This window comes from Anopheles merus, chromosome 2R (genome assembly GCF_017562075.2).
Source record: "Anopheles merus strain MAF chromosome 2R, AmerM5.1, whole genome shotgun sequence".
Classification (NCBI taxonomy): Eukaryota; Metazoa; Arthropoda; class Insecta; order Diptera; family Culicidae; genus Anopheles; species Anopheles merus.
This window is the reverse complement of record NC_054082.1, coordinates 34,281,519-34,306,062: the sequence shown is the minus strand read 5'-3', so window position 1 is coordinate 34,306,062 and position 24,544 is coordinate 34,281,519. Positions and strand designations below refer to the sequence as shown.

Below are 24,544 nucleotides of genomic sequence, written 5' to 3'. Positions count from 1 at the left end.
ATGGTGGTGCACATTTTGTATGTGTGTGCGTGCGGTTGTTTGCTCACGCAATAATTGCGTATGGAGCAGTACGAACTGTCAACCGGTTGGCGCTGGTTGGCTTAAATAATGACAAAAAACGGGATTTAGATCGGCAAGCATTATTCAGCAAAGCAAACGCACTGTCTAAACTATAGTTCGAGTATTTTTACTGTTAAGCGAAAAGTTAATAATTCTAACCAAATATAGAATTCCTGTTCATTTTCAACTCCATACCTCATTTCTGGTTTTATTGAATATGTTTAAACATCAAACAAAGGAAATTGCACAAGAGAAACAAATAAATTCCGTTTGAATACATATTTGACATTTTTCAATAATTCATCTCTAAACACATCATTAAAACCAGCATCTCTTTGTGTCTCGTAAAAACTCACTTTTGCCCCGCAATTTCCAACAAAGCGTCTCTTCTTCCACCTTCCTGCAGTTTATGCTCACCTCTCTCCACGGTGCCAACACGCCGCGCCACCGATATGAAATAAGTTCAAGGCAGTTCGCGACCCTCCCCCCGTCATCCACTCCGGCTCTCTTCTTCTATTACCCATCGGCTGGGTGTTGGTGAGCCTAGCGACTGTGTTAAACCCTTTTCGAACCGGTTGCACTGAACAAAGAGCCATGCGTACCCACACACACACACACACCGCCCGCTGTCGATGATGATGTGTGAGCCAGTGCGCTTCCTTTGCTGCGCCGTATATCTCTCTCCACAGTGATCGGTTTTTTCGCTTCATGAGAGCGTTTCCGCCTTTTCCACATCGCCCAGAAGCTGCACAAAAGGGCAAAATATCTTCCCCGCGTATTATATGCAACGCACGTCGCTTCTTTATTTCTGTAATGGATAGAAATTTGCACCCCCAGCGCCTAGGGTGTAGAAGCGAAATCAGACAGGCTGCTGCAGTTACAGCTTGAACTGACCCACAGCCCCAGGGCGAATATGAGCTCATCCCTCCCCCCGTCGGAGGGCAGAGATCGGATATCGTTGTTTTGCTAGGGTTTCTTTCAGTGGAGCCCCCCCCCCCCCCACACCAATTGAAGTTGCACAAAGACAGGCCGCGGTCAAGCGAATGACTTCGCGACTGAGAGTTCGACAACTTCGACCAGTACATCATTATTACCTGGTTTGTTAAACAACATCGCTTTTGCAGCCCCCGGGCCGGGAGGAAAACATCGCTCGCCCTGCCTCTCTTTTGCAGAGGCATGAAGGCGCGCGTGGAGCGCCACAATCGATGCGTAACTAATTCCAAAATTTCATAATAATATTTCACCCACCCAGGCTAGTGGGCCCCGCCCTGCGTATGTACATTGGACTGGTTGGAAGATTATAGTGCGTAACGGCGACCGCCACCACCAGGCAGCGGGTGTACTCCGAGCACAGAAGGTAGTGAGCGGTGGCGCACACGAATCGTCAACCGGAAGGACTGAAATCACTGCGGACACACAATTGCGGCAATAGCTTCCTTTCGGCTGTACTGCTGCTACACTAGGGCCACCATACGCGGTTGCATATTCGCTCATAACTCCGCTGTACACACATCGAACAGCGGCCCCGTCAGGCGTGACACGCGGCTGAACTGGTGAAGGTGGCATTGAATTTCCCTGGCCTGGGTCGGGTGGTCTGGTCGACAGGCCCTTTTTATGTGACAATGTCACGTAATCGCAGGGAACAATCCACTGTACTGGTAGGCCATTGAGGAAAAGCTTCACAGCACAGGGGAAGTTATGTTCCATTTTAGGAGGCAGACGGTACACCATACAAACAAACCAGTGCACTTTCCTCGGAATCGATACTGGTTTGCGCAATATATGGACAGCGTAATACATTGTTACGAATCTTGGTGTGGCGGGAAAGGAAATACGTGTTGAAAGGAGAGAAAAAAAAAACAAAAGAACAAGACTTGAGAAGCACTTTGTCGCGATAAGACATCGAGAAAGCAACTTTGTTGCAGTGGAATCTATAATTATGGCAAATGCGAAAACAAACAACACGCTTGAACATTCGATTTCGTTGCTCGGGAATGTCCAAGAATGGTGTGTATAATTGTAAAAAAAAAACAACTTTGAAGAAGTCGGTTTGAAAGTAGTCCTGTGCTGAAGACCTGGAAGAGAGCATGATGTCCTCGAAATTTCCAGTCTCAAAATTTCAATTAAATGGAAGCAAAGCTGCTCCAGACGAACAGGGTGTGGAGACAACCCAAAAAAAGTTCCTTCGCGAGACAAGCGATCGTACCTCGCGCTGTCCTTGAAGCTCGCGAATAGTGACAGCTCCATCGAACTTATAAAACAAACCAGCCCGCACACACAGCCCCCCCCCCCACTGACTCAGAATCCACAGAATCCACAGTAGTTCCCCAGCTGCTCGCGACTGTTGCAAACAAGAGCGCCGACGACCAGCCTCCGGTCTCTCTTGGTAGAGATTGGCCTTTGCACTGCACTAGAATCTTTCGCTAACCGGATTCGAATGTTGCCCCGGTACCCGTAACAAGAACAGGTTTGCAGCAACCGCCGGTGGTGTGGCACGGTTGGTCTCTTTGTCTGCCGCACGCTCGGCAACAACTTAATTTTCGCCCCACCACAAACAACAGAGCACGGCGACATACCGGGGACCTTTGTTTATACGAGTTTTGTGCTAAAGTACACCAAAGTGAAGGGCTAATACCAAGGCTGATAGTGCAACTACGAAGATCAAATACTGAGAGTCGAATGTAAGCAACTGATAAAGGGGTAAGGATGCTTCATCTTCCCAGTCCGGTAGGTAACAAGGCGACCCCCCCCCCCAACAAGGGGAGGTTAAAGATTTAAATTCTAATTACAAAAATACGAACATCTGCTAAAGGTGAGTAGATCATCCCAAAAGCAACATATGGTTGTCCATCGCTCACAGCAAGCGCGTCATTAGTAAAAGCACGCTCAGATGTCTTTGTTCCCGCTCCCGCTTAGCATCGTTTAATTTCCCGCACTTTCCCAACATACACACACAAGCAGGGTCATTTCTCCCGATGTCAAAGTTTTATATTTGCACACACCGCAGAGCGCCCATAAAATCAGCGGATGCAAAGTTGCCAATTTGCAAACCATTCACCACTTGACCCCAAAACAGCAAACGAAGCAAAAGGAAACGGGATATTAGAGATGCTGACGGTGCCGCTGGTTCATCGTTGGCGGGCAAAAGTAACGTCCTACCCGGGAAGGAGATACCACCCGTTCGCTGACTTCCGGTTCGGAGTATGGAGCAGTAGTTCTCGCCCTCTCGCTCATTGTTGGAGTTCCTTCCTATGGTAATGGAAGCCCCATCAACACACACACACACACAAACTGATATGGTTTGACGTAGGTTTGGGCTCCTCCGATCATCTCCGGAACCATATTCCAGAAAAAGAAGGCATTACATCGGGGAGCAAGATGAAGAAAGATAATCGCAAGTCAGATTTGAGTGCTCATTTTCGGTTATCGATCTCGGGAAAAAAATCAACGCCGTAACTTCCTTCCTCTACCCACTGGTTTGCACACGAATGTACTGGTACAGACTGGGGAAAAGGCACCCGAGCACCAGAAACAGAGAGTTTATTTTCACAGCATTCAATCACGGACCGGAGAAGTGCGCATCTTCAGCCCTAAGGTAAACGGCCGCCACCGCAGGCTGTTCAAGAGATTGGGGAAGATTCGGCCGGTTTGCGTGTGTAGTGGAATTAAAACACGAGAAGATGGGCCCACTTTTCCCGAGCCAGCACAACGCGCGCAAGAAGGCTCTGGAGAGAGGGATAGAGAGAGAGAGAGAAAACAGTTGCGATTACAATCCGCCAAGATCGGGAAGCGATCGATTGTTTTCGGTGCTGTGGTGGAAAGTTTGTTCAGGTAAGGAGCTATAACAACTGCCGCGGTGAACAAGTAGATTAAGCAAGCATTTTCACTGCTCAAGAGCAACGTGAGTGAGCAGCGTGGCAAGAAGCGTGCGTGCATGTGTGCTCGACGAGATGACCCACATTCGATGGAAAGAATGTGTGTCATAGTACCTATATTTCAACGGACGTTCTGGCTTGCTGGGAAGGATGGGTTGTTTTGAAGGTGCAACAGGTTTCTGTACACACGACATTTAACATATTTTTCATGCTACATTCATTACCAACCGAACCCGAACCAGAGTGCCTTTCCTTTGCCGAATGTACACAACAACAACAAAAAAAAAAAAAAAAACCATTGGGCACTTTCTAATTCATATCCAAAGTAAAAGGGCCAAAGGTGTACCCTAACTGTGCTAATCACCCTGTCTGTCTGGCTTGATTATACAGTAACAGGTGCTAACCTAATCATCTCACCACTCCGCTCTACTGGCTCTGTCATTTGGGAGTACATTTTGGGGTTTGGCACTTTATCACCCTATCCACGCCCTACAAATAATGGGCGATGAGTGCACTGCGCCATTTGCTTCGTCAATTGGACCTGATGATGGTAAGTGTGATTGCATAGCAGATTGGGAATGGGAATAGGGTACGTAAAACCTCTACCCGTTGGACAACATTCTGGGTTGCAGACAGGTTGTAAGTCCTACCGTTTGTATGTTTATTCATTTCGAAGTGGTGGCGTTTTCCCCAACTCATTTCACTTCACAGGTTAGCGCATATTTGGCCAATACGTTCGTTTGCATGTACAATATTTATGACTAGCATATCTTTTATTGCCAAACAACCGGCGAGACTATTTGCCGTGGACACATTTATCTCCTGCCGGCACACTTTACCCACGCACATGAGCTACACGATCATTCGGTGAAGCTTGATAGTAAACACACGTTGTTGAGTAATTAAACGCATGACACCTTATGCTCCATCACATTACAGCGTTGTGTAGAACGATAGCAGTGTGCAAAAAAATGACAGGAGACCCGTATTTGAAGTGCTACGATGTAGTGAACCATTAATTGAATTTGTGGAAAAAACGGAAAACTCAATTAAAAATACAATTATGATCTACGCCAAACCAAACACGGTGAGTCACGTTAAGAACGTGGCGCTATTTTATCTCCGGAGCGAATTGTGCTTTAAGCAGTTCCAGGAGTAGAAAATCTGTTCCGTACACGATCCGGAGAATCGGCTTTAATTACACACTTGGTGATTTTCTTCTCTGTTTGCCCACACTGAAGCGGCAACGAGGCAATATATCGCACAGAACAGAACAGTCAGCGGAGGAACGCGTCTCGATAAGTCATCGAACTGCCGCAGAACACAACAGAGCATTCGATGCGTCATGATGGTGTGCGAAGGGGTTTTGTTTGTTCATTACTCACACACCAATTAAAGGGGGGTTAAGTCACAAGCTTCTGCACAACTATCTTAGCACGCTTGTGTATCCAGGGCGAAGAATAAGCCATAGAAACAACAACAGGCAGATCTGTCACGTGATGCCTTGTTTTACTAAAATAAATTGTATCTTCTTCCCACCACTTCCTGCATGTGGCTCGAACGTACGATAAAATGCATATCGACAGCAAAAAATAGCCCTACAGTGAACTGCAGCGCAAAGTCAGTTGACAGACACAAAGCGACACGGCTCCGTTGGTGACGATAACAAAAAAAAATGCGTTCATCCGGGAAAATCCAAGGTTGTGACATGCTTATCGTTAAAACTGTGAGCAATCCACACATGATGACAGACAAAAACACAACTCCATCTTTCGCTTTCATGCTGAAAAAATTAGCCACAAAGTTGTCGAACGAAAGTGAAACTGTTAGGCACAAAACGTCTCGTCGTGAAGCCGTTACACTGCCGTTTTGAAATATTTAAATTCTAACGCACGCAACGGTGCGGTGTTCAAACGACCCGCATACCCCGTGCCGACTGACGATCAACTTCGCAACGTTCAAAAACAAAGACGCACCTCCTCACACATGCGGCTTGAATGAATACATTATTCATTTCGATAGTTTCCATGCCGCCGTCTGGTGACTGGAATAACTTATTGGTTAAGCGACGTCGAGGGGCCGATACGCATGAATGATACGCCGAAACGCATCGAGAGCCGCAGTTAGAACTCAACCATAACCATGCATGAGAGACAGAGAGAAAAAAAAAACATTTCACGGAATGTGTGCAGAAAATCTGAAATGCAAATTGGGCACGTCAATGGACCAGCGATTCAAAACAGCGCTGGGCCATGGAATGCGAAGATTCCTCTCTCTGTCTCTCTCTTAACGGCCTCTTTACTGTCGTTCTGACTTTTCGAAAGACATAAAAAAGGTAAAGATCATATTTCACAACTCGCCCAGCGGTGTTGCGGTTGCCATTGGCGATGGTGTCTCCGGAAAGGTCTTCTCCTTCCAGCTACTTATGCTAGTCGACTTCCCTCTCCCATCAAAGTCGTGCACGACAGTAGTGGGCAACCTCAACACAATTCTTGCGGATGATGATGAATCGTGACGGAACGATGCACAGGAGGTGCCCACAGCATCTAACACTCCACGTTCTTGGGGTGTTTGAGTGTGTTTAAGGCCCATCGAAAGGGGAAGTGGTTTGCAGGTGACGTTCAACGTTTGTCTCACGAGCAAAGTGCACACCTATTGGGGCAACAACGCCCGGAATGGTTTGACATTTGCATTTGCTACACAGTGTGTGTAGAAAAGAGCGTGTAATGGAAAACCTTTGGCCCCGTGCAGCAGGACCCTTAATCAAACGATCGATCTTGATCGTGACGCGGTTTATCGAACGTTAGGCACTACAAATCACACCACAATGCAAAATCATCTTGACAATTGTTTACACTTCTGCTGCCAGTAAACAATCGCGTCGTGACGGTTGTAACTTGCATAATCCAAGTAACCCAAGAACACAGCAACACAGGTTTGGTTTTTTTTTGCACGTTCTCAGTAGACATTTTTCAGGCCGCAAAAGCCACCCATTCCCGCGTTTATTTCCAGAGACGCTGCCGGAACGCCGCCCGTCAAGAAGGACATGGATGTCATCTGCACCATCTGCTGGGATTCGCTGGACAGTGGGCGCATCTACGCCACCACGTGCGGGCACATCTTCCACGAGCGGTGCATCGTGAACTGGACGATGCGAAGCCACTGCTGCCCGGAGTGTCGTCACGAGCCGACCTTTCCGATGCGTGTGATACACTTCACCTGGCCGGAGCAACTCGAGGCCCAGGAAATGCAGCCATCGCCGGACGGGCAGCAGGATGAAGCGAACTCAAGCGACCAGGAACACCAGCCGCCGGTACGGAAAACCGTTTCCACGGAGGATATGTTCTCGTGCGCCGGTGGAGAAGAGGAACCGGAACGCAACACGGTCGAGATGACGGAGCTGACGCCACCACCGCCGGAGAGTTCTCGTGCCTCGCAGCAACCGATCGACGGCGCGGAGCTGGAAGGTACAAGTAGCGAAGGATGCGGCGTGTGTGGCCGCTTCCACTATTTGCTGGAGAAAGCGATCCAGCTCAGAAACACCATCAAGGAGTACGAAAAAGCGCACCGGGCAGGTTCTTCGCCCCCAAGCCCGGCGGCATCCGAACACCTGAAGCAGGCCCTCTGCTCGGGCCCAGTAGCCAAACGGGCACGGCAATAGCGGCCTCCGCTGTGAAGTGTGACTTGTCATCGTCATCCAAATTATACCGTCGATTGATCTGTTGAGAGTGGATATTAGTGACTGACCGTGACTGAAGTCCACATATGGCCATCGATGCAGTAGGCTCGAAAAAAAAAAAAACGCCCGGTAAGTGTACTGTGGTGGGAGTGTTGTTCAGTAGCTATACGGACAACCTTCACGTCAGTCTGTCGGCTTCATTTAAATCGTTTGATTTTGTGCCGATCTTTTCTGCGGTAGCTTCTCAGCAGACAGAAAGCCCAACACACATCCGGGAAGTGTGGTAGCGGAAAAGAATCAGAGAACACACACACACACACACACACTATTGAACAGGCTGCGCTGATGACTTCTTGATATATAACACGTGCAGAAAAAACCCACCATCTTCGGCAGGCATCTCAGTCAAAGCTTTGAAAAACCTCCTTCCGATCCGAGTGGATCAAATTTGTTTGGAACTATTTTTTTTTGTACTGTGCAAAGTCATTTCGGCACTGAAGATCTATTGCATCCAATGACCTCTAACATATTTTGACACGATTTACAATAACCTTATGGGTTTCGCATTTCGTTCATAGAGTAGACGGAATTCAATTAGTCACCTGAATGGAATGTTTTGTTACGATCAGCTATTGCAATGGATTTCAAGAGAAGCATACATTTTTACAATTCTTATCATTCAATCATTTTTAACTGTTTTTACTTTAATAAGGAGACATCTGCACTGATCCACCTTTGGCGAAAGAAAAACGTTCCCTAATATAATGCCAGGTGAGTAAAAAGGTGGCAATACTACACCAGATTCTTACCAGTTTCATAGTTGTTTATTTCCATCATCTCTGATGATTCCGAGCTTTCCCTGTGCTGTTGATAATTCTATTGTGGCCAACATAACAGCCGTGAATGTTTATTTCTGTCCAGAGCACCTCCGTAATCAATAAACACCTTGAGAGCAGAGGAATGAGATCCTATAGTGTCCAGTCCGAAGCAGATCATTCGACCAGCCTACCTGGGTGGTCGCCAGTCATCCCAAGACCGTTAAAAAAACACACGTACACACACATCACACTGGATGTGTCGCTATCAACACCATCGCGAAATCTCAGCGTTCGAGCCATAATCTAATGCCGCCACGCTACGAGTTTACCGCCTGTCTGAGAGGGGGGAAGGGATATGATTTCCGGTGAACACGTTCGCGCTATGAATCACCGCGTTAGTCAAACAAGGTGCAGCTCCGCGACATTGAACTGAGTTATGAGCACCACTCGTCAGAACACGCATACACGGCGGTCGTAATCATACATACATCCATAGCATGAATGTTGCCGAATTAAGCACTGCGAAGGGGGGAAAGAAATTAGGGTCGATAAGATACCAGAGCCCGATCCCTTATCGCCCACTGACTCTCCCCATCTATTCAGCAAGTCGGCCCACTGGGCTGTGATTGAGTGAATCCATCCAGCGCCGCCCTTTATCACCACACATGGGCACAGGATATTGCGTGGGCCCCGCCAGTGCCCCCATATCGCACGCACACTAACACACACACAGAGTCGGGTTGAATCGCATCTGAAAGGGCACACTTACCTTGGGCAGCTCTCTCGGGCGTGGCCGGATGATGACACCATCGTTCTCGATATAGTCCGGCACGTCCTTGCGGTCGCTAAAGTTGAACACCATCGTGTTGGTGCCCTCCTGCTGGTGGCTCGGCGGCGGTTTCGTCTTTTTGCGCACCGGCACCAGCCCGGCCAGGGGCGACGACTGTCCAGCAGTGGCCACCGCCGCTACACCGGTCCCCACCACCCCACCGGTACCCCATTTGGCCACGAACGACGTGGTACTGTCGACGGCACTGGTCTGTTTCGCACCACCACCACTCGCGCCACTAGAATTCGCGTTGTTAGCATTATTATTATTATTATTCGCACTTGCCACTTGCACACCACCACCACTGGCCACACTACCGTTAATGCTATTGGTGCCGGATGACGCCGCTGCTGCTGGCACCGCGGGTTCACCACTCTTTTCGCGATTGATTTGATTCTTCTCGATCTCGCGCCGCGTCAGGGAAGGTGGTGATGGTGCCGTGGACGAGCCAACGGAGCCAACACCGCCCTGCTGCAATAGCGCACCGGTAGAACCACTGCTATGTTGTTTTGCACTGCCACCACCACCGACACCATTTACACTGTTGTTTGCGGCGCCCTCTGGCGGCAGGCGCCCGCTGACCTCGATCGCCTGGACCGCTGCTGCTGTGGAAGCACCGTTAGCCTTGCCGGCGAGACTCTCGCGGGACATCGGGATCGGGGGCGCGGGTGCCTTGGTGCTCGGAGCGGGAGCGGCGGGCTTCCCCATCGCACCGCCGGGCAGGTACGATTTGACAGCGCCATTGAATCGGAACTGCGTCGTAGTACCGGCGCGGGCAATGTTCTCCATCGCGGTGCGTGAAATCTTCCGCACCGAACGCTCCTCGTCGTCGTCGAGTTCAGCTTCCTCGTCGTCGTCCGCGTCGTTCTCGCTGCCACCACTGGCCGCACCGTCGCGTGCGTCCTCGCTCTCGCTCGATTCGGGATTGACCTGGTAGGACCGGGAGCTGTTGCTGCGCCGTCCACGCTCGTTCTCACCGTCCACGTTGTCGCCCTTTCCTTCTTCGCCGTCTTCGTCGTCGTCCTCCTCCTCGTCGCTCGTTACGTACTCGAGGTTACGGCGATCCTGTACCGAGACGGCGGATCCGTTCGCAGCGCCAGTCGGCGTAGAGGTCGCCAGATGTAGACTGCCGAGCTTGGTCGTGAGCTGCTGGATCGAAGGCGAATCGCAAATTCCCGTCGTCGGCGATGACGCGGCGCTCGGTACTGCTGCTGCCTCCAGTGCTGTATTGCCGTTGTGCTTGTGTTGGTGGCCACTGCCGCCGTTGCCACCGTCTGACCCTGGAGCCGACTGCTTAGCCGATGGCGTTACGGCTGCCGCTGTCTGTGTCGTGCCGTTACTGCTGCTGCTGCTGTTGCTGTCGTGGTGTTGGTGGTGATCGCGCACCGTACCTACGCCGTTCTTGAGTGCGTTCGTCGTCTTCGCGTCCGCCGTCGGGTCGGCAGATTGCGTACCGTCGTCGTCGTCACCCCCGTTGCTTTGCATGTTCTTCGAGACGGCAACACCAATACCAACACCGTTAAGTGCTGCGGCCGTATGTTTACTGCGGGCTGGTGGAGACGGTGGTGTTGACTCACTCGTCGCACCGCCTCCTCCTCCACCGATTGGTGCTTTGTTATTGTTTTTGACGGCGACGATTGGTGCTGCTGTTGCCGGTGCATTCTTGAGGTTGTTGACAGCTTCGAGCGATTTGGGAGTTGGCGGAGGCTTAGCGGCGGTGACCTGATGCGGCTGCTGCTGCTGCTGCTGCTTCGGACTAGCGGTGCGCGGCATGATATTTGGCTTTTTGGGACTGAGCGGTGGCTTCGGATGGGTGATGGGTGGTTTCTCGCCCGGCCCGACGGCAGCCGCCGCCGTGGTGGCCCCGGCCGTCGCCGATCCGGAGATGATGATCGATCGGTAGCTGGCCACCTTGGTCGCCACGTCGGAACCACCATTGGTGGACCCGTTAACGCCCCGTCCACCGCGCCGGTTCGCGTTCGCCTCGAAGATCTTCATCGTCTGCTTGACCACGTCCGGCGGTGGCCGCTCGTCAGCGTCGATGATCGAGGTCAGCCGCTTCGGTTTCGGGTCGCCCTTCTCGCGCCCGTTGATGATCTTCTCCTCGATCGTCACGCAATCGCTGACCAGCAGCGGCAGCTCGGTCGGTGTGGCAGCAGTGCCACCACCAGCGGCGCCACCCTTGCCACCGTTCATCAGCATCGTGGCGGTCGGTGAGACCGAACTGGAAATACCGTTGGTCGTAGCGTGCCCCTCGCTGCCACCGCCAGCTGGCAGTACTGTCGCCTGTGCTGTCGTCGGTGCCTGTGCGATCTCGTCCAGTATGATCACATTGCTGCCCACCTCGGCAGTGGGCGACACGGCAAGGGCCGCCGGCGTTGGGGCTGCTGCGACTGCTGCTGCTGCTGCCGTTGTTGTTACTGCTGCTGCTGCTGCTGCTGGTCCGACGACTGGGCTAACGCCGTCCCGCTCCCAGGCCTTGTGATCGTAGCGCACCAGAGCCTCGACTGAGCGAGCACGCTTGAGCAGGACCGCGTCGGCACCGCCAGCACCGCGATGATGCTTGGTGTAGCGATTGTACTCGTTCTTCTTCTCCACCTGGCGGCTCGCTCGCGTATAACTGTTTTGCACGCCGCGCAGAAACGGTGCCACCTTGACCGCACCACCACCCTCCTCCTCCTTGTGCAGCTGCTGCTGCTGCTGAATCCACGGCTGTTGTTTCGGGGCGAAATGGTGCTGCGGCTGCTTCTGGTACGGTGGCTGCAGAACTACCGTTGGATGAAGCTGCTGCTGCTGATGGTTATGGTTATGATTGTTGCCGTTTTCGTTGGCGTACTGTTCGCGATGCTGCTGCTGCTGCTGTTGGTGGTGTTGGTAGTGATAATTCTGCGATTGATATTTCTTCTGCTGCTGCTGCTGCTGTTGATGCGGTCCACCACCCTGGCCCGTACCCTCGCTGCCGATCGACTGTTCCCGTTCGCTCAGATCTTCGCTCTCCTCGTCCAGCAGGTTGTTGAGGCTGGTCGCACGGCGCATACTGTTCAGCGACGGGCGCTGCTTCGCGACGGACTGGCGCAGGGCCAGACTCAGGTAGCGGCAGCGCAACCGTGACACAATACCTGGCCCGTACTTTAGCTCCTCACCGGCATCGCCGATCGCAGTGATACCGCCCGCGCCAACGCCGCCACCACCGATGCCGCCACCACCACCGCCAGTTGCATCTGCCAGGCCACCGAGCACGGAACTCTTTTCGTAGACGACGACGATCTCCTCCGCGGCCGTGGCTGCGACCATCTTCCTGGCTGCGACGCCGCCCTCCCTCGCGTTACCGTGCTGCTGCTGCTGCTGCGCTGAACCGTTCGCACCGGACACCAATGATTTGACGCTGGTGCTGCTGCTGCTGCTGCCACTGCCAATGCCACTGGTCGTATGCGTACCTGGACCGCCACTACTGCACACGGTGGACGAACTTTCACGCTCGGCGATCACGCTGCTATTGGTGCCGGAGGAGCCCGTGCGGTTCGTTGCGATGGCAGCACTACTGCCGCTGTGTTCCGAACCGGCATTGGAATGCGAATGAGCTCCGTTAGCCGTCGGGACCGACGTTGGCGATGATCCACTTGCCGACGAGGACGGCTGCACCACCACTGCTACGGCTTCGCTGGCACGCAGCACACCAACACTACTACTGCCGACGCCGCGCGCCTGCTGCTGGTGTTGGTGGTGTTGCTGCTGCAGATGTTCATTCGCCGCGAAATGAACTCCCATGAACGAACCGGGGGCTGTTGTGGGGGATGTTACAGCTGCTGCTGCTGCTGCTGCTGCTGCTGTGTGAGCATTAACGGAAGGTGGAAGGGAATCATTACTGCTGTCTACGGTTTGCACTGCGGTGCCGTGGCTATCGTGCTCAGTTTCGCTGTCGGGCACTGTACCATCGAGCGGGGTGCTTGTGTTTGTGGGTTGATTTTCTACATGTACACACACACACACATTGAATGGAATGAACATAACGTTGGAAGGGTTGTGTAGGGTAGGGCAATCAAGGAAATAAACAAATTCCATTGCGTGTGCGAACGGTAGAGCGAGCGATGGACGAGCATACACAACACCAGATGATCGCAAGTAAAGTGCAACACATAACGTGGAGCGTTAGGGCATGATGGTATTAGTGATCACACAATCGCCAGCAGAACCACCACCGTCACACAGTTGTAGTTGGATAAAGATATTAATGTAGGGAGGCCCGATCCCCGTTTGGTGGTGCGTTGGTTGGATGAAGTGTTGATAACAGTACAATTTGTTACACGACGTGGCGCGACGTGCAGTGGTGAGGAGGGGGGGAGTGCGCGGTGGGTGAGTAATGTACACATTGCCGAATGCCACAGGGTAACGGATAGGGGAAGAGGAAAATAAACAACAATGAATGATTAGTTACAGGGCAAAACCATGATGAACACGGGGTGTTGGAGTTTGCTATAAACTAGCCGAGACACAAACCACAAACAAATTAATTTCTTCGTTAAGTTCCATGTTTTACACTCGATTTGATAACGCAGCTTGTGCTGTACATTTATTAGTAATAATTGGAAGTCCATTGAGGCACAAACATTATGTTAGAGATGTGTTATTTAATACGCTTATTATATAAAACAATTCAATTGTCTGTTTAATGGCATAACATAAAAAAGTCAGACAATAACATCTGGTTTCTAGGTTACTATTGGAGTTTGGTATTCCCCTTGAAAAAAAAATGCATGGAATTCAAAAGGAATTAAAGATGATCAAAATAATAAAACAAAAATATTTTAACGAACCATTTGCCATAATGAAGCCGGCATAAGGGTTAACGTTTTATAGCACACGATCGGCGTTGCTCCATTGCGAACGTTCGTTCAAAACACGCCGAAGCAGAACGATGAGATATCGTGTGCACCTGGGCAGACGCGTGAGCAAGACATCTCCAGCACAAGCGCGCATGAGCGAGAGAAATGAAATCAAAACATAAATCAAAGTACCGCTGGTTGAGTTCATTGGCTTTGGCAGCATAGGGCAGCACGACACTGTGCTGTGGCGATGCTGTGTGGGGAGCCCTCTGGGGAGCACAGGTTCATTGAAGCGATCTCCAACGAGCGCCATAATGAATGAGTTTTTCGCCACCGCTGGGGTAATGAACACAGAACGGAAGAGTAGGCACAGGTTTTTTCCCAGTGAGAAGAATAGAACCAAAATTTCGCAACTCTGAGTGAATAATTTATCGTTGGTTGTGTAATGTTATTGGTTTTGTTATGATTGCTACACTTCGTTCGAACGATTTCAATGATAGCGAAACTAGAAGAGTTTTATATATACATGTAGTGTTTTGCGTCGTATTTTTACTTCTTTTATTTTTAGAGTGAATGTAAACACATCAAGTTATCGTTCGCTATGTCCATCTAATAGCCTAGGCCTTGTGTAAGGCACGATGAAAAAAACAAACGTCCCAAGAAAAGATGGCAGTGAAAAATAGGCAGTGAGATGCTAGACAACTAACGTAAGACTACAAAACATTTAGCTCAGCGACTCGGCACTATCTGGGACTGATTTTCTTTCCTGATTATCCCATTTACATAGTGTTTCAAGCAAGTACAGGATGATCACATTTCAAATGAAGCACCGTGCCATTGAACCACATGTGTTCTCTGCTTGAAAGGCACCATTATAAAAATACAATTAAAAGAAGCTCTACATTCTATTATCTTATTTCAAATTAAAGCATTTCGATAAGCCTATGAACAATGGTTACCATAACTGTACAAAGGTGCGATGGACAGCTCAGCAAAAGTGTCGGAAATATGGGCAAAATGAACAATTTTGCTTACGCAGCGGCAAAAATTGCAGCTTTCCAAACCAACCAGCACCAAACCAAGACGACAAAAACTGCGCACGCAGACTTTTTTTGTACAAACGAAAAAAAAAAATAATAAACAGAACCAAACAAATAAACATCCGATTAATCGCGTGAGTTAATGTGCTTTTTTGTTGTTGTTGCTCCAATGTATGCATAAGTGTGTATGTGTGTGTTTATGTGTGATGGTGAGCCGTAGCTCCCTTTTACCCGGAACACAACGCTTTCGTCGTTGCAGCAAACACATTGAATGCCAAATTTAGTACAGCATTTTTTGTTTGTTTTTTTTGCAACATTTCATGGAGCAGGCATCGATTGAGATTTGAAGGAAAAAGTGTGTAGAAATGCTACGGCAGCGTCCCGAACACGCATCACAAGCATTCTTTCTCTGAATTTGTCTCTCTTGCTTTCCGTTCATCACTGGCACAGTTTTAGGTTTTAAAGTGACAAAAATAAAGTGAAAATCATCCTCCCCCAAAGCATTGTCGTCGTATGGCGTTTCCCTCGTCATCACATCGTTTTCTTCGGTTCGACTATTGGTCCCTCACTGGCCACTGGTATTGCCACAATCGTAACACACACGGCACATCCTATCGCGTCCACACACATTTGCATATGAACGCGTCTCGCGAAACGCTGCATAACAAATAAAACTAATCCCCCCGTTCTCCCTGCTTCACCAATCATCTGCGCCCATGCAGACTGCTGCTTGCTTTTTTTTCTGTCACAACATACAACGACAGCGGCGAAAACAAAAAAAGGTCGATTGCCACACATTACACACGCAGAGTGGAGAGCATTTGCATGCCCCAACCAATTTGCATTGGTTTTGTGATGGGTTTCTGCGTTTTTTATACGAGACTGGCGTTAGAGAGCTCTCTAAGCATGCGCGGTCCACACATTGCGACTCTCGAAATCAAACAAAACCGGGACAGGTTGTCTTTAAGGTGGTTTGGTTTGGTTTGATGCATCTGATGAGATGGAAAGGATGACAAAAAAGAAACAATGTAACGCAAGATCAATTGGATTGAATCAACTGAAAGTAACGCAATGCGAATGAAATTTATTTTTCTTTACGATTTCTATTGTTAAACAGAAACTCCGAAGGAAATAGAGACATGCTTTTTTATGAAACAATTGACAAAAATGACAAATAGAAGAAATCTGCGTTGAAGTGGAGGCAAAAAAGCAACAATCGACTGGTAAGAATTCAGTAAAAAAGGCAGAAAAATTACACTCCAACACTACCAACGACAGTTACCCCCAACTAATGGGTTAAGTGTGGCTTAATTTAATTTACTTTAAAACAAATAATACACCTCTTCGTGTACTAAATTGTCCATGCCAGAGCAGCACACCACTCCTCCCAGAATTTTAATGTAGCTCCCCGTGATACTGATACTCGGAAGGCTCCCACTGCTAATGAATTTTTCATCACACTCAGCAGAAGAACTTTGGATTTTCCCTACCAGCGCCTCCCTGTGTCTCCCTCCCCACGTGCGCTTGACACTTGATGACGCGAGTTTGCCCCTGGTCACCCGTCCACCCAACACGTCTAATTAATGAGCGCGCGTCCCCACCGTCACACCACACACCGCATGATCTTTCCGCTATACTAATGTGGCACACCATCGCGCGCCCGGCCATAAACCTAATGCACCAACAACAGTAAAAAAAAAGAAGAAAAAAAAAAGATCGCTAATGCTGTCGGGCTACGCGCTGTACAACAAAAGCTAAAACCAAAAACCATCGAAAAGCAGCGAATCTCGAACGCAGACCGAACACAAAAAAGGCACACACACACATACATAACATTGTTCCAAAAAATGCATAATCAATTACCAACAGTGAAGTGAGTTGACGACGAAGAGCACCGTGAGGTGGCGGAAAAGCCGAGCTCCAAATTTAATTGCAAGTTCGAAGTCAAAGCAAGCGCAAATTCCATTTCGTACTTTCTATCCGAAGGCAATCGGAGGGAACGAAGAGGAGGGAGGTCCACTCGACCGCCGTCCACCTGAGTTTCGCTGCCTCGCTTTGTTTATTTATCCAAGTACAGCAGCAAATAGAAAACAAATGGAAAAATGTAGAATTGAACCAGCCGGAGCGCGCGTCCCCCCCCGCGCCAATGCTGTTCGGTTGGACATCGCGCCATGCCGCCACTCGTATGTGTTTTGGTACGTGCGAAGGTCGAAGCCACCGTCGTGACGGCGACGAAGACATTTTGCAACGGGGCGGGAATTGCACACCGGTTCCTAGGTCGCCAGAAGTAAATTGAAACAAATCGACGACACGTTTAGTGCGCGCGCTCAATGAAATGAAACGCTTTTTTAGGCACGATCGTACACACACGAGGCGTGTATGAGGTTTGAGAGACGGAGTCGGGGGGTATGTGAAGGACGCCGGTTGTTAGCAGAGACAGAACACTTCCTAATTAGTTTTGTTTAAAAGGTTAATCTCTGGGTTGTTGCGATAGTTGATTTAAGGATTGTGAGGGGATTGAAAGTTGGAACAGGTACAACAGCAGGTTCCTGGATTCGCATTGCAACAAGTCTTTGGGGGGAGCTTTTTGGCAGAAAGGTTTCAATCAGATGATTCTGAACAAATTTTAGCAAAAAAAAACAATATGAACATATCAACAACACAGACTTGTGGAAACACAAGCTTGTTATAAACAAGTAACATTGAAACATTGCAGCGCCCCAGTGGTCTATTCGATTGATGCGTCGGCTCCTACAAGGTTGGATAGGACCGATTCCCAACCGGACCGTTTCCCCCCCTAACAAGGCCTGACTATATCCAGTTGATGAGTGGTAAGTTTCAAAAGCCTGCAATAGGCCGCGCGGCATAATGCAAAAAACTGTATTAAATATTACAGTAAATCCATTCAACAACGTGTAGTAGTAGCCGCACTTGATCTAAAAACTCACGATGCTAACAGAAATGTACCACCCACCCCGACCCTTGGCTCAACACACCGCTATCACGCGCAAGTTTGCAAACCTAGGGTCAGAACCGCTACCGGAGGATCTGATAATAATGTGCGCTTAGCCGTGGAGGCAATGAAGCGAACCTACATCCAAGTGAGCCCTCTCGCCCCGCTCGATAAGATAATCGCCGCTAAGCCACCCGGGAGAAGAGCAAAAACAAACATGATGTGACGGATTCTTATCACTACCGTACATACGGCTCGCTGTGAGTCGTTGTGATACACTTGCGCGACACTCGCCCTTGCAACCCCCTTACCACACTGTCCCTTGCCTCCAAAAGCAAAGCGAGCCCTTGCAAAGGATCAATAGTTTGGCGGCGCACTCACTTCGCAAAAAGGGCTTAACAGGCGACAGAGAAGTAAAAGGGTTGAAGGTAGAAAGTTGGAGTGGAGCAAAAATAAAACAGGGATTAATACAGGCAATACATTATCGACACATGCATGAATCAGTGCAGCAGGCTTGCTGGTGAATGGTTTGTACCAGCGATGGGCAAGGCTGGCAAAAATCCGGAGACAACACTGATCCGACTCCGAAAATGTCGGAAACGATTCCGGAAGGTAGATCCGACCAGCAATATCCGGATGCGTTTCGAATCGTCTGGAGCCGTTCGGAATTGCCCGGAGTCGTCTAGTGTCATCCGGAATCGTCTGGAGTCATCCAAAGTCGGAGTTGTTAGGAGTTGTTCAGAGTCGTCCAGAGTCGTCCAGAGTCGTCCAGAGTCGTCCAGAGTCGTTCGGAATTGTCCGGAATCTTCCGGAGTCGTCCGGGGTCGTCCGGAGTCGTCCGAAGTCGTCCGGAGTCGTCCGAAGTCGTCCGCAGTCAGAATCGTTCGGAGTTTTCCGGAGTCGTCCAAAGCATTGCAAAGTCTTCTATAGTCGTCCAGAGCCGTCCGGAGTCGTTCTAAGTTGTCCAGAGTCACTCGGAATCGTCCGGAATTGTCCGGAGTCGCCCGGATTCGTCCAGAATTGTTCGGAGTCGTCCGGAGCGTGTTTAAGAAATGCATGAGCAAAACGAATAAAGAAAAAAAAACACCATGAAATGAAATGCCCCCGGACGACTCCACACGACTTCGGAGCCGTAACTTTTACTTATCTTACAAACAATAACCAGATTCGGAACAGAGTCGTGGCTGCACTCCAGACAGCACACCACTAGTCTCCACAGAGATAATAATGGTGGTCAGAGACAGGCACAAAGTATTGTCATGTTCGAATTGCAAGCAGCATCGAAAAACCACCCCAAAAATCCGGCACACATTATGCACGAGAAGGGAAGTAGCGCAAAAGCCAACCATGTATGATTTAATGTTTGTCTACGAATCGATGAGCTCATTGCGGTTTGGCGAGAGGTTTTTTGCTGATCGGTCGTCGTTTGTAGTGGACCGATAACGTTAATCTCAATCAGAGGTTAAGTACGCAGTGTTTTGTAACAAGTGGAACGAGTGAATATGAACTGCAGTCTCATGTAACTGGAAACATGTATCATTTTAAAACGTGAAATTATGCAATTGATCACATCAATTAACAAACAAAATGATTTCATTTCAATCATTTCCATGCAGCCCTTTGAAGAACGACACAAAATACGTTTATTGCACTATGAAGGCAAATCGCCAATTCCTTCCAAATTCTGAACATAATTTTTGAATTAAGCTCTCAAATGTTGCTTGCATAATGCTTTTATGAATCACAAACCTCTAAAACAATTAAAAATAGATAAAATAAATAAACGTTAACTTAAAGTCAGTATAAAATATTACACCATTCCAATGCGTTATCATATCGAGGGAAAACATGGCTTTATAACGAAGAAATTTCAGAATGAATGTGACCCACCAAAAACAAAAAAAAGGTTCTATTTACATGTAATACCACACACATGAATACATACATACGACCAACAACCCAAATAAATTATGACTGAACAATTTGCCAGTTTTTTTTTTACCTTTCGTTCCGGCATAGAACGGACTGCCCACGGGGAACCCACCGGTCGGTGTGCGCGGATGGGCCAGCACCGGCGACGAGCCGGAAGCCGATATAGCCGCCGCTACGGTCGACGCCGAATCGTGCACCTGTGTCGCGACGGCACCGATCGTTTTGGCCAGGTTCTTGCGCCGCTGGATCAGCTCCTTCTTCCACTGGGGGATGACGTTCGGGTCGAGGGCACCGCCGCTGCCACCGCCCACCACCGAGGGCGACCCGGCGGCCACACCACCGTTGTTGGTGGACGTATCGGCCATCATGCTGCTGGTGTTGCCAGTGCAGCTGCGCAGAGCAGGCTGTGCGACACGCGGCTACCACGCGGCTTCCTGTTCTCCTCCACCTTCTCCTGCGTCCTGTAGCAGGACGAGGATCGTTCCTTTCGCCTTCTCCGTTCTCTGGGCTGGCGTAGCGACGACTGGATTGTGACCGCCAAATCCGTGTTCCTTGCAATCACGAGCGCTGTTTGTAACGGGTAAAGATTAAAGGAAGAACCAGTAAATTAGATTAGGTGTGGTGGTTTATTGAAATTTGCGATTAATGTATGGTTCATTTCACATTTTAAAAAAGGCAAACGCCGAGTCTCAAGCAAATAGGTTAATTGTAGCGCCGGCGTACCCATCCCCCGGTGGCTGTTGTTGATTTTAACGTTTGTGCTTGTATCCCGGCTACTACACACACAAACACACACACAAACATACCACTCCCCAGTTACCGCTCACCCACCCCTTGTTCCATTCCCTTCAGCTATTGCTAATGCTGCTGTTGACGGGTTGCTTTCACTAAGTCTAGTTTTTTTTTCAATTTCATTGCTGTACCCTTTCGAGCTTTTCCTAAACTTAATTACTTTGGTGTGGCTGACACTGTTTGAAATATATTTTCCCCCCCCCCCCCCCACCGCCCCCTCCCTTCAATCTGGTCTCTTTCCCAGCTGCACGAGCCACCAACAACAACTAACACACGCCATGGGGAAGAGAGGCGTGCCCCGACTTTTGCCTCTATTTTCACTCGATGAAACCGTGAGAAAAGTACAATAATAATCGTATCAACAGCATCCACAAGAGGCGGAGAACACCGTGGTACACTCTCTTCAGTCTGCCCCAGTCCCATGCCGGGCGCATTGCAACCATTCAAATGTAAATATGTCATTATTTTCTACTAAAAATCGGAGCGAGAGCCCCCTTCTATCTACAGTTCCTGCTGCAGCCCTGCTGGCGGTTTACGCGAGAGTAGAACACAGATTAGTTGCTGTTGTTGTTTGCTGGTCCAATTTTCCGCAGTGAACTGTGATATGGCAGCTTACAGGGGTTTGGAGGGTCGGTCATCGGTGATGGCAATTGCAGCCAGTGGGTGGACGTCGCTCCCGCCTCCTCTTCCCGGATATTTCGGAATATTTTAAACGGTTCCGTTCATTAAGAAAAGCGACGAGTGATAGCTTCCAGCAGCAGCGTGCTTTGGAAAACAGGAAACAGTTTCATCATCATCATCATGATCAGGTTGCTGTTTGACGTTTCCACCATTCCCGCGGGGAGTGGGTGGGTTGGACGTCGGTCGAAATAGGCGAGAAAAAAAACCAAAACAAATGCAATTTGGGAAGGGAATTTCCCGCTTGGAAAGTACGAATTAGCCTCCTCCCATCCCCAAAACAAAAAGGTGATGGCTTTCGCGGGAGAAAGTTAGACCGAGGGCGGCGATGGGTTTTAAGCAAATCGCACAAAGAGGATTTGTTTTATTTGACGAATTTTGCTCGATCGATTGGATAGTTTTGGAGCATTTTTTCATATGATCTATTCCAGCGGTAAAGTCTGGCGGGCCGCCATCACATTCAATCCAGCCCACCAAAGGATTAACCTGATTATGAAAGATGAGAAGAATCTACTTCGTATTGAAATTACTGAACTTCGTTTTAGTATGACATTGCACAACGTCTTTCAACTTGTATTATCGTAATGTGGATTGGCGGGCTTACCATTATGGTCAAAGTTCCCGTATGATTGTTGTTTTTATGAGTACAACGATTGTATAATAGCTTGTTCATAAGGTATCAGTTATCAATTTGTCTGACATGGCATTATTTGTCCGCAAAGTTTTTTGTTTTTATTCAGGAGGAACAGTGTTGATACTTTTAAAACATTTTGATAATTACTACTCGATTATTGTTCAATCGTAAAGGCTATTGAACCATCGCCAGAATAGCTCCATTCATTGTTGCGGCATGCGAAGAGGGGTTTTTATGAAGAAGCAATATTGTTCTTCTTTTTTGTTTTGACTGATCACGCTGCTGCTTTGCGCACTCTGTTTCCGGACCTAAACACGTTCAGCCCGATGGCAGGCACCAGGTCCTGCCAGTGAAATTTACCGTATGCTCGTAATTACAGCAAAACAGCAATATGACCAATTGCATTGCTTGCTACTATTGACCAATTGTTTGTTAAATTTCTTAAATTTTATAATGTAATAATTTAAGAGCAAATATTTAAAAAAAAAATTGAAAAAAGTGCGTTCTTCAGGCCCGCGGCTTTGGATGAATGGATAAATAAATTACTAAGTTTGGTCCTTTAACTGCAAAATTTTGCCGCCCGCTGCTCTAATCCATTGTAGTGATTAAGAGATTGGAAACTGATGGAGAAATTTTCCGCATAGAACCAAATAGAAAATGAACAAAACATACTAAAATAAGCCAATGGGATGCAGATGAAAAAAAAAGCAGAAAAATATCCTTAAACCAATAATAGAATGGTTTAGCAGCTTTTTCGATTGGGTCAACCCAGCCCCTCTACAAGTGTCAGTTCCATCGAATACTCAAAATCAAATTCAAATTTGCCTATTGAAGACTAAAAAACCGGCTAACACTCGGCGATACAAAAAAGGTGTGAAGAAAAAGTCATAATCTGTAAATAAAAGCAATATTGACATAAACATACACACACAATCACTATTTTATTTCAACCAACGATCATTGTGGACGCTGGTACTTCAAATAGTGCCTTCGACGACTTGTAACAACCGTCGATAAGTTGAAGTGGCGAACGGAAAATCATTTATAGAACAATGTCACTCGATCGAGCACTGAAAATGCGCTAGCAAAATTGGAACCATTTTGAGTGTTGTCACTGTCCACCCGGCGCTGGGGCTTATCGTTCGCTGCCGATCTACAACATCATTTGTACTACGGCTAGAGGTTTTTTTTGTTGCCTACTTTGCTCCTCCATTTCAAATGCCAAACCACCCCCCCCCTGCCCATTATGTCCGATAAGTGGCCAACGACGGGGTGCGATGACACAGAAAATGAGCCCACCGATGGAGGTTCGGTTGGAATGTGTCACACACCAAAGCAACCTCCCTTCGTACAACCCGATTTTTATTTTTTGCTGCTAGAGTGGATTGGAATTTTTGTTTTCCATTTTCTCAATACAATAGGGCTGTAGTGGCGGACAACTCTTACAGTGGTGGTGGTGGCGGCGTTCATTGACCGGTTTGTATGTTTTAATGCTCAACAAAAATGGCACGTCAGCATAAACAGAGGCACACATAAACAGGCGGCTTGAGCGCGCGATTCGCGCAATTTCAAACCTTTTCCCTTCGCAACATCTCGACGACTTGGCTGGAAAACCGGCTCTCCGGTATTTTTTGGGTTAAATATTTTCAAGGACAGTTTGGTGGCACTTCTCCGCACGCTTCTCTGCCTTCTCCTTGCACGCCTTTCCCGGCTTGCAAAGAGTACTTTCACCTGCACCGGCTCCTCACAACAATTCGCAGTTGGATGGCCACTCGACGGGCATACATACTCCAGCAGGGCGGCAAACAGTGCCAACGCACCGGACCGCACAGCCCTTGTGAGTGAGAGGGAGAGTGTGTGCAAAAGGGCAACTCGGTCAGTTTATTGGCTTAAAAAAACGAGACAAAAAACCGGCAGGAAAAAAAAAGAAAAAGGTAGAAGTGCCCTCACCCTCGCTCGGGTAAAGGTGTTTATGCGCGATTTCATGCGTAACAAATATGTTCTGCTACTGCATGGGCGATTGGGTGGATGGAAGCGATACAAAAAAAGAGAAAAAAAAAACGTAGCACCCAGGCCGCCCACCCGAAGAGCTTTTCGCCAGACCCACACGAAAAACGGTGCGAAGGGGTGGTTGGTGCTTTCCTCGAGGGTGAGACAGACTTCACTTTTTTTGTTCGAGCCCATATCGAGTGTGAGCGAGTGTGTGTGTCCGTTTTAAGGGGGGGGGGGGTTCTCTTAATCTGTTTCATAATACGTAAGGAAAGTAATGAGCAAGCGAAAAACAACAAAAAAGGGCCACAAACAAAACACAAACCCACTGGGAATCAATTTACACCGTCCACCGGTGGGGTGGGGGAGGGGTATATTATCCACCGATTATTCGCTGTTTCATCAGGGCTCGATGGTACGTTTCCTTTATTTCCCTTCTCTG

General features: G+C 48.7%; 2 protein-coding genes across 10 annotated transcripts in view; one reads left to right on the top strand and one right to left on the bottom strand.

The window, feature by feature from the left end:
* LOC121588540 (putative mediator of RNA polymerase II transcription subunit 26) overlaps window positions 1-24,544 on the bottom strand; it is a 66,049-nt gene that overhangs the window by 35,307 nt on the left and 6,198 nt on the right. For 7 of the 9 annotated variants that reach the window (XR_006004185.1, XR_006004186.1, XM_041906596.1 and 4 more), the window contains exons 3-4: window positions 20,080-20,576; window positions 9,202-13,229 (exon numbers count right to left, since the gene is read on the bottom strand). Coding sequence is in view for 7 of the 9 variants with exons in the window: in XM_041906596.1 (XP_041762530.1) it covers window positions 9,202-13,229; window positions 20,080-20,377 (4,326 nt within the window). In the remaining 2 variants the exon portion in view is untranslated. The remainder of the gene's footprint in view (window positions 1-9,201; window positions 13,230-20,079; window positions 20,577-24,544) is intronic. The other 2 variants (XM_041906600.1, XM_041906601.1) reach the window with 2 other exon arrangements.
* LOC121588543 (E3 ubiquitin-protein ligase synoviolin A-like) lies at window positions 6,877-8,292 on the top strand. Its single transcript, XM_041906607.1, has 2 exons — window positions 6,877-7,743; window positions 7,855-8,292. The coding sequence occupies exon 1, from the start codon at window positions 6,982-6,984 to the stop codon at window positions 7,594-7,596; it is 615 nt and encodes a 204-aa protein (XP_041762541.1). The 5' UTR covers window positions 6,877-6,981; the 3' UTR covers window positions 7,597-7,743; window positions 7,855-8,292.

Excerpts from the sequence above, each read along its gene's own strand:
- LOC121588543 (XM_041906607.1), top strand. The coding sequence starts at position 6,982 with ATGGATGTCATCTGCACCATCTGCTGGGATTCGCTGGACAGTGGGCGC.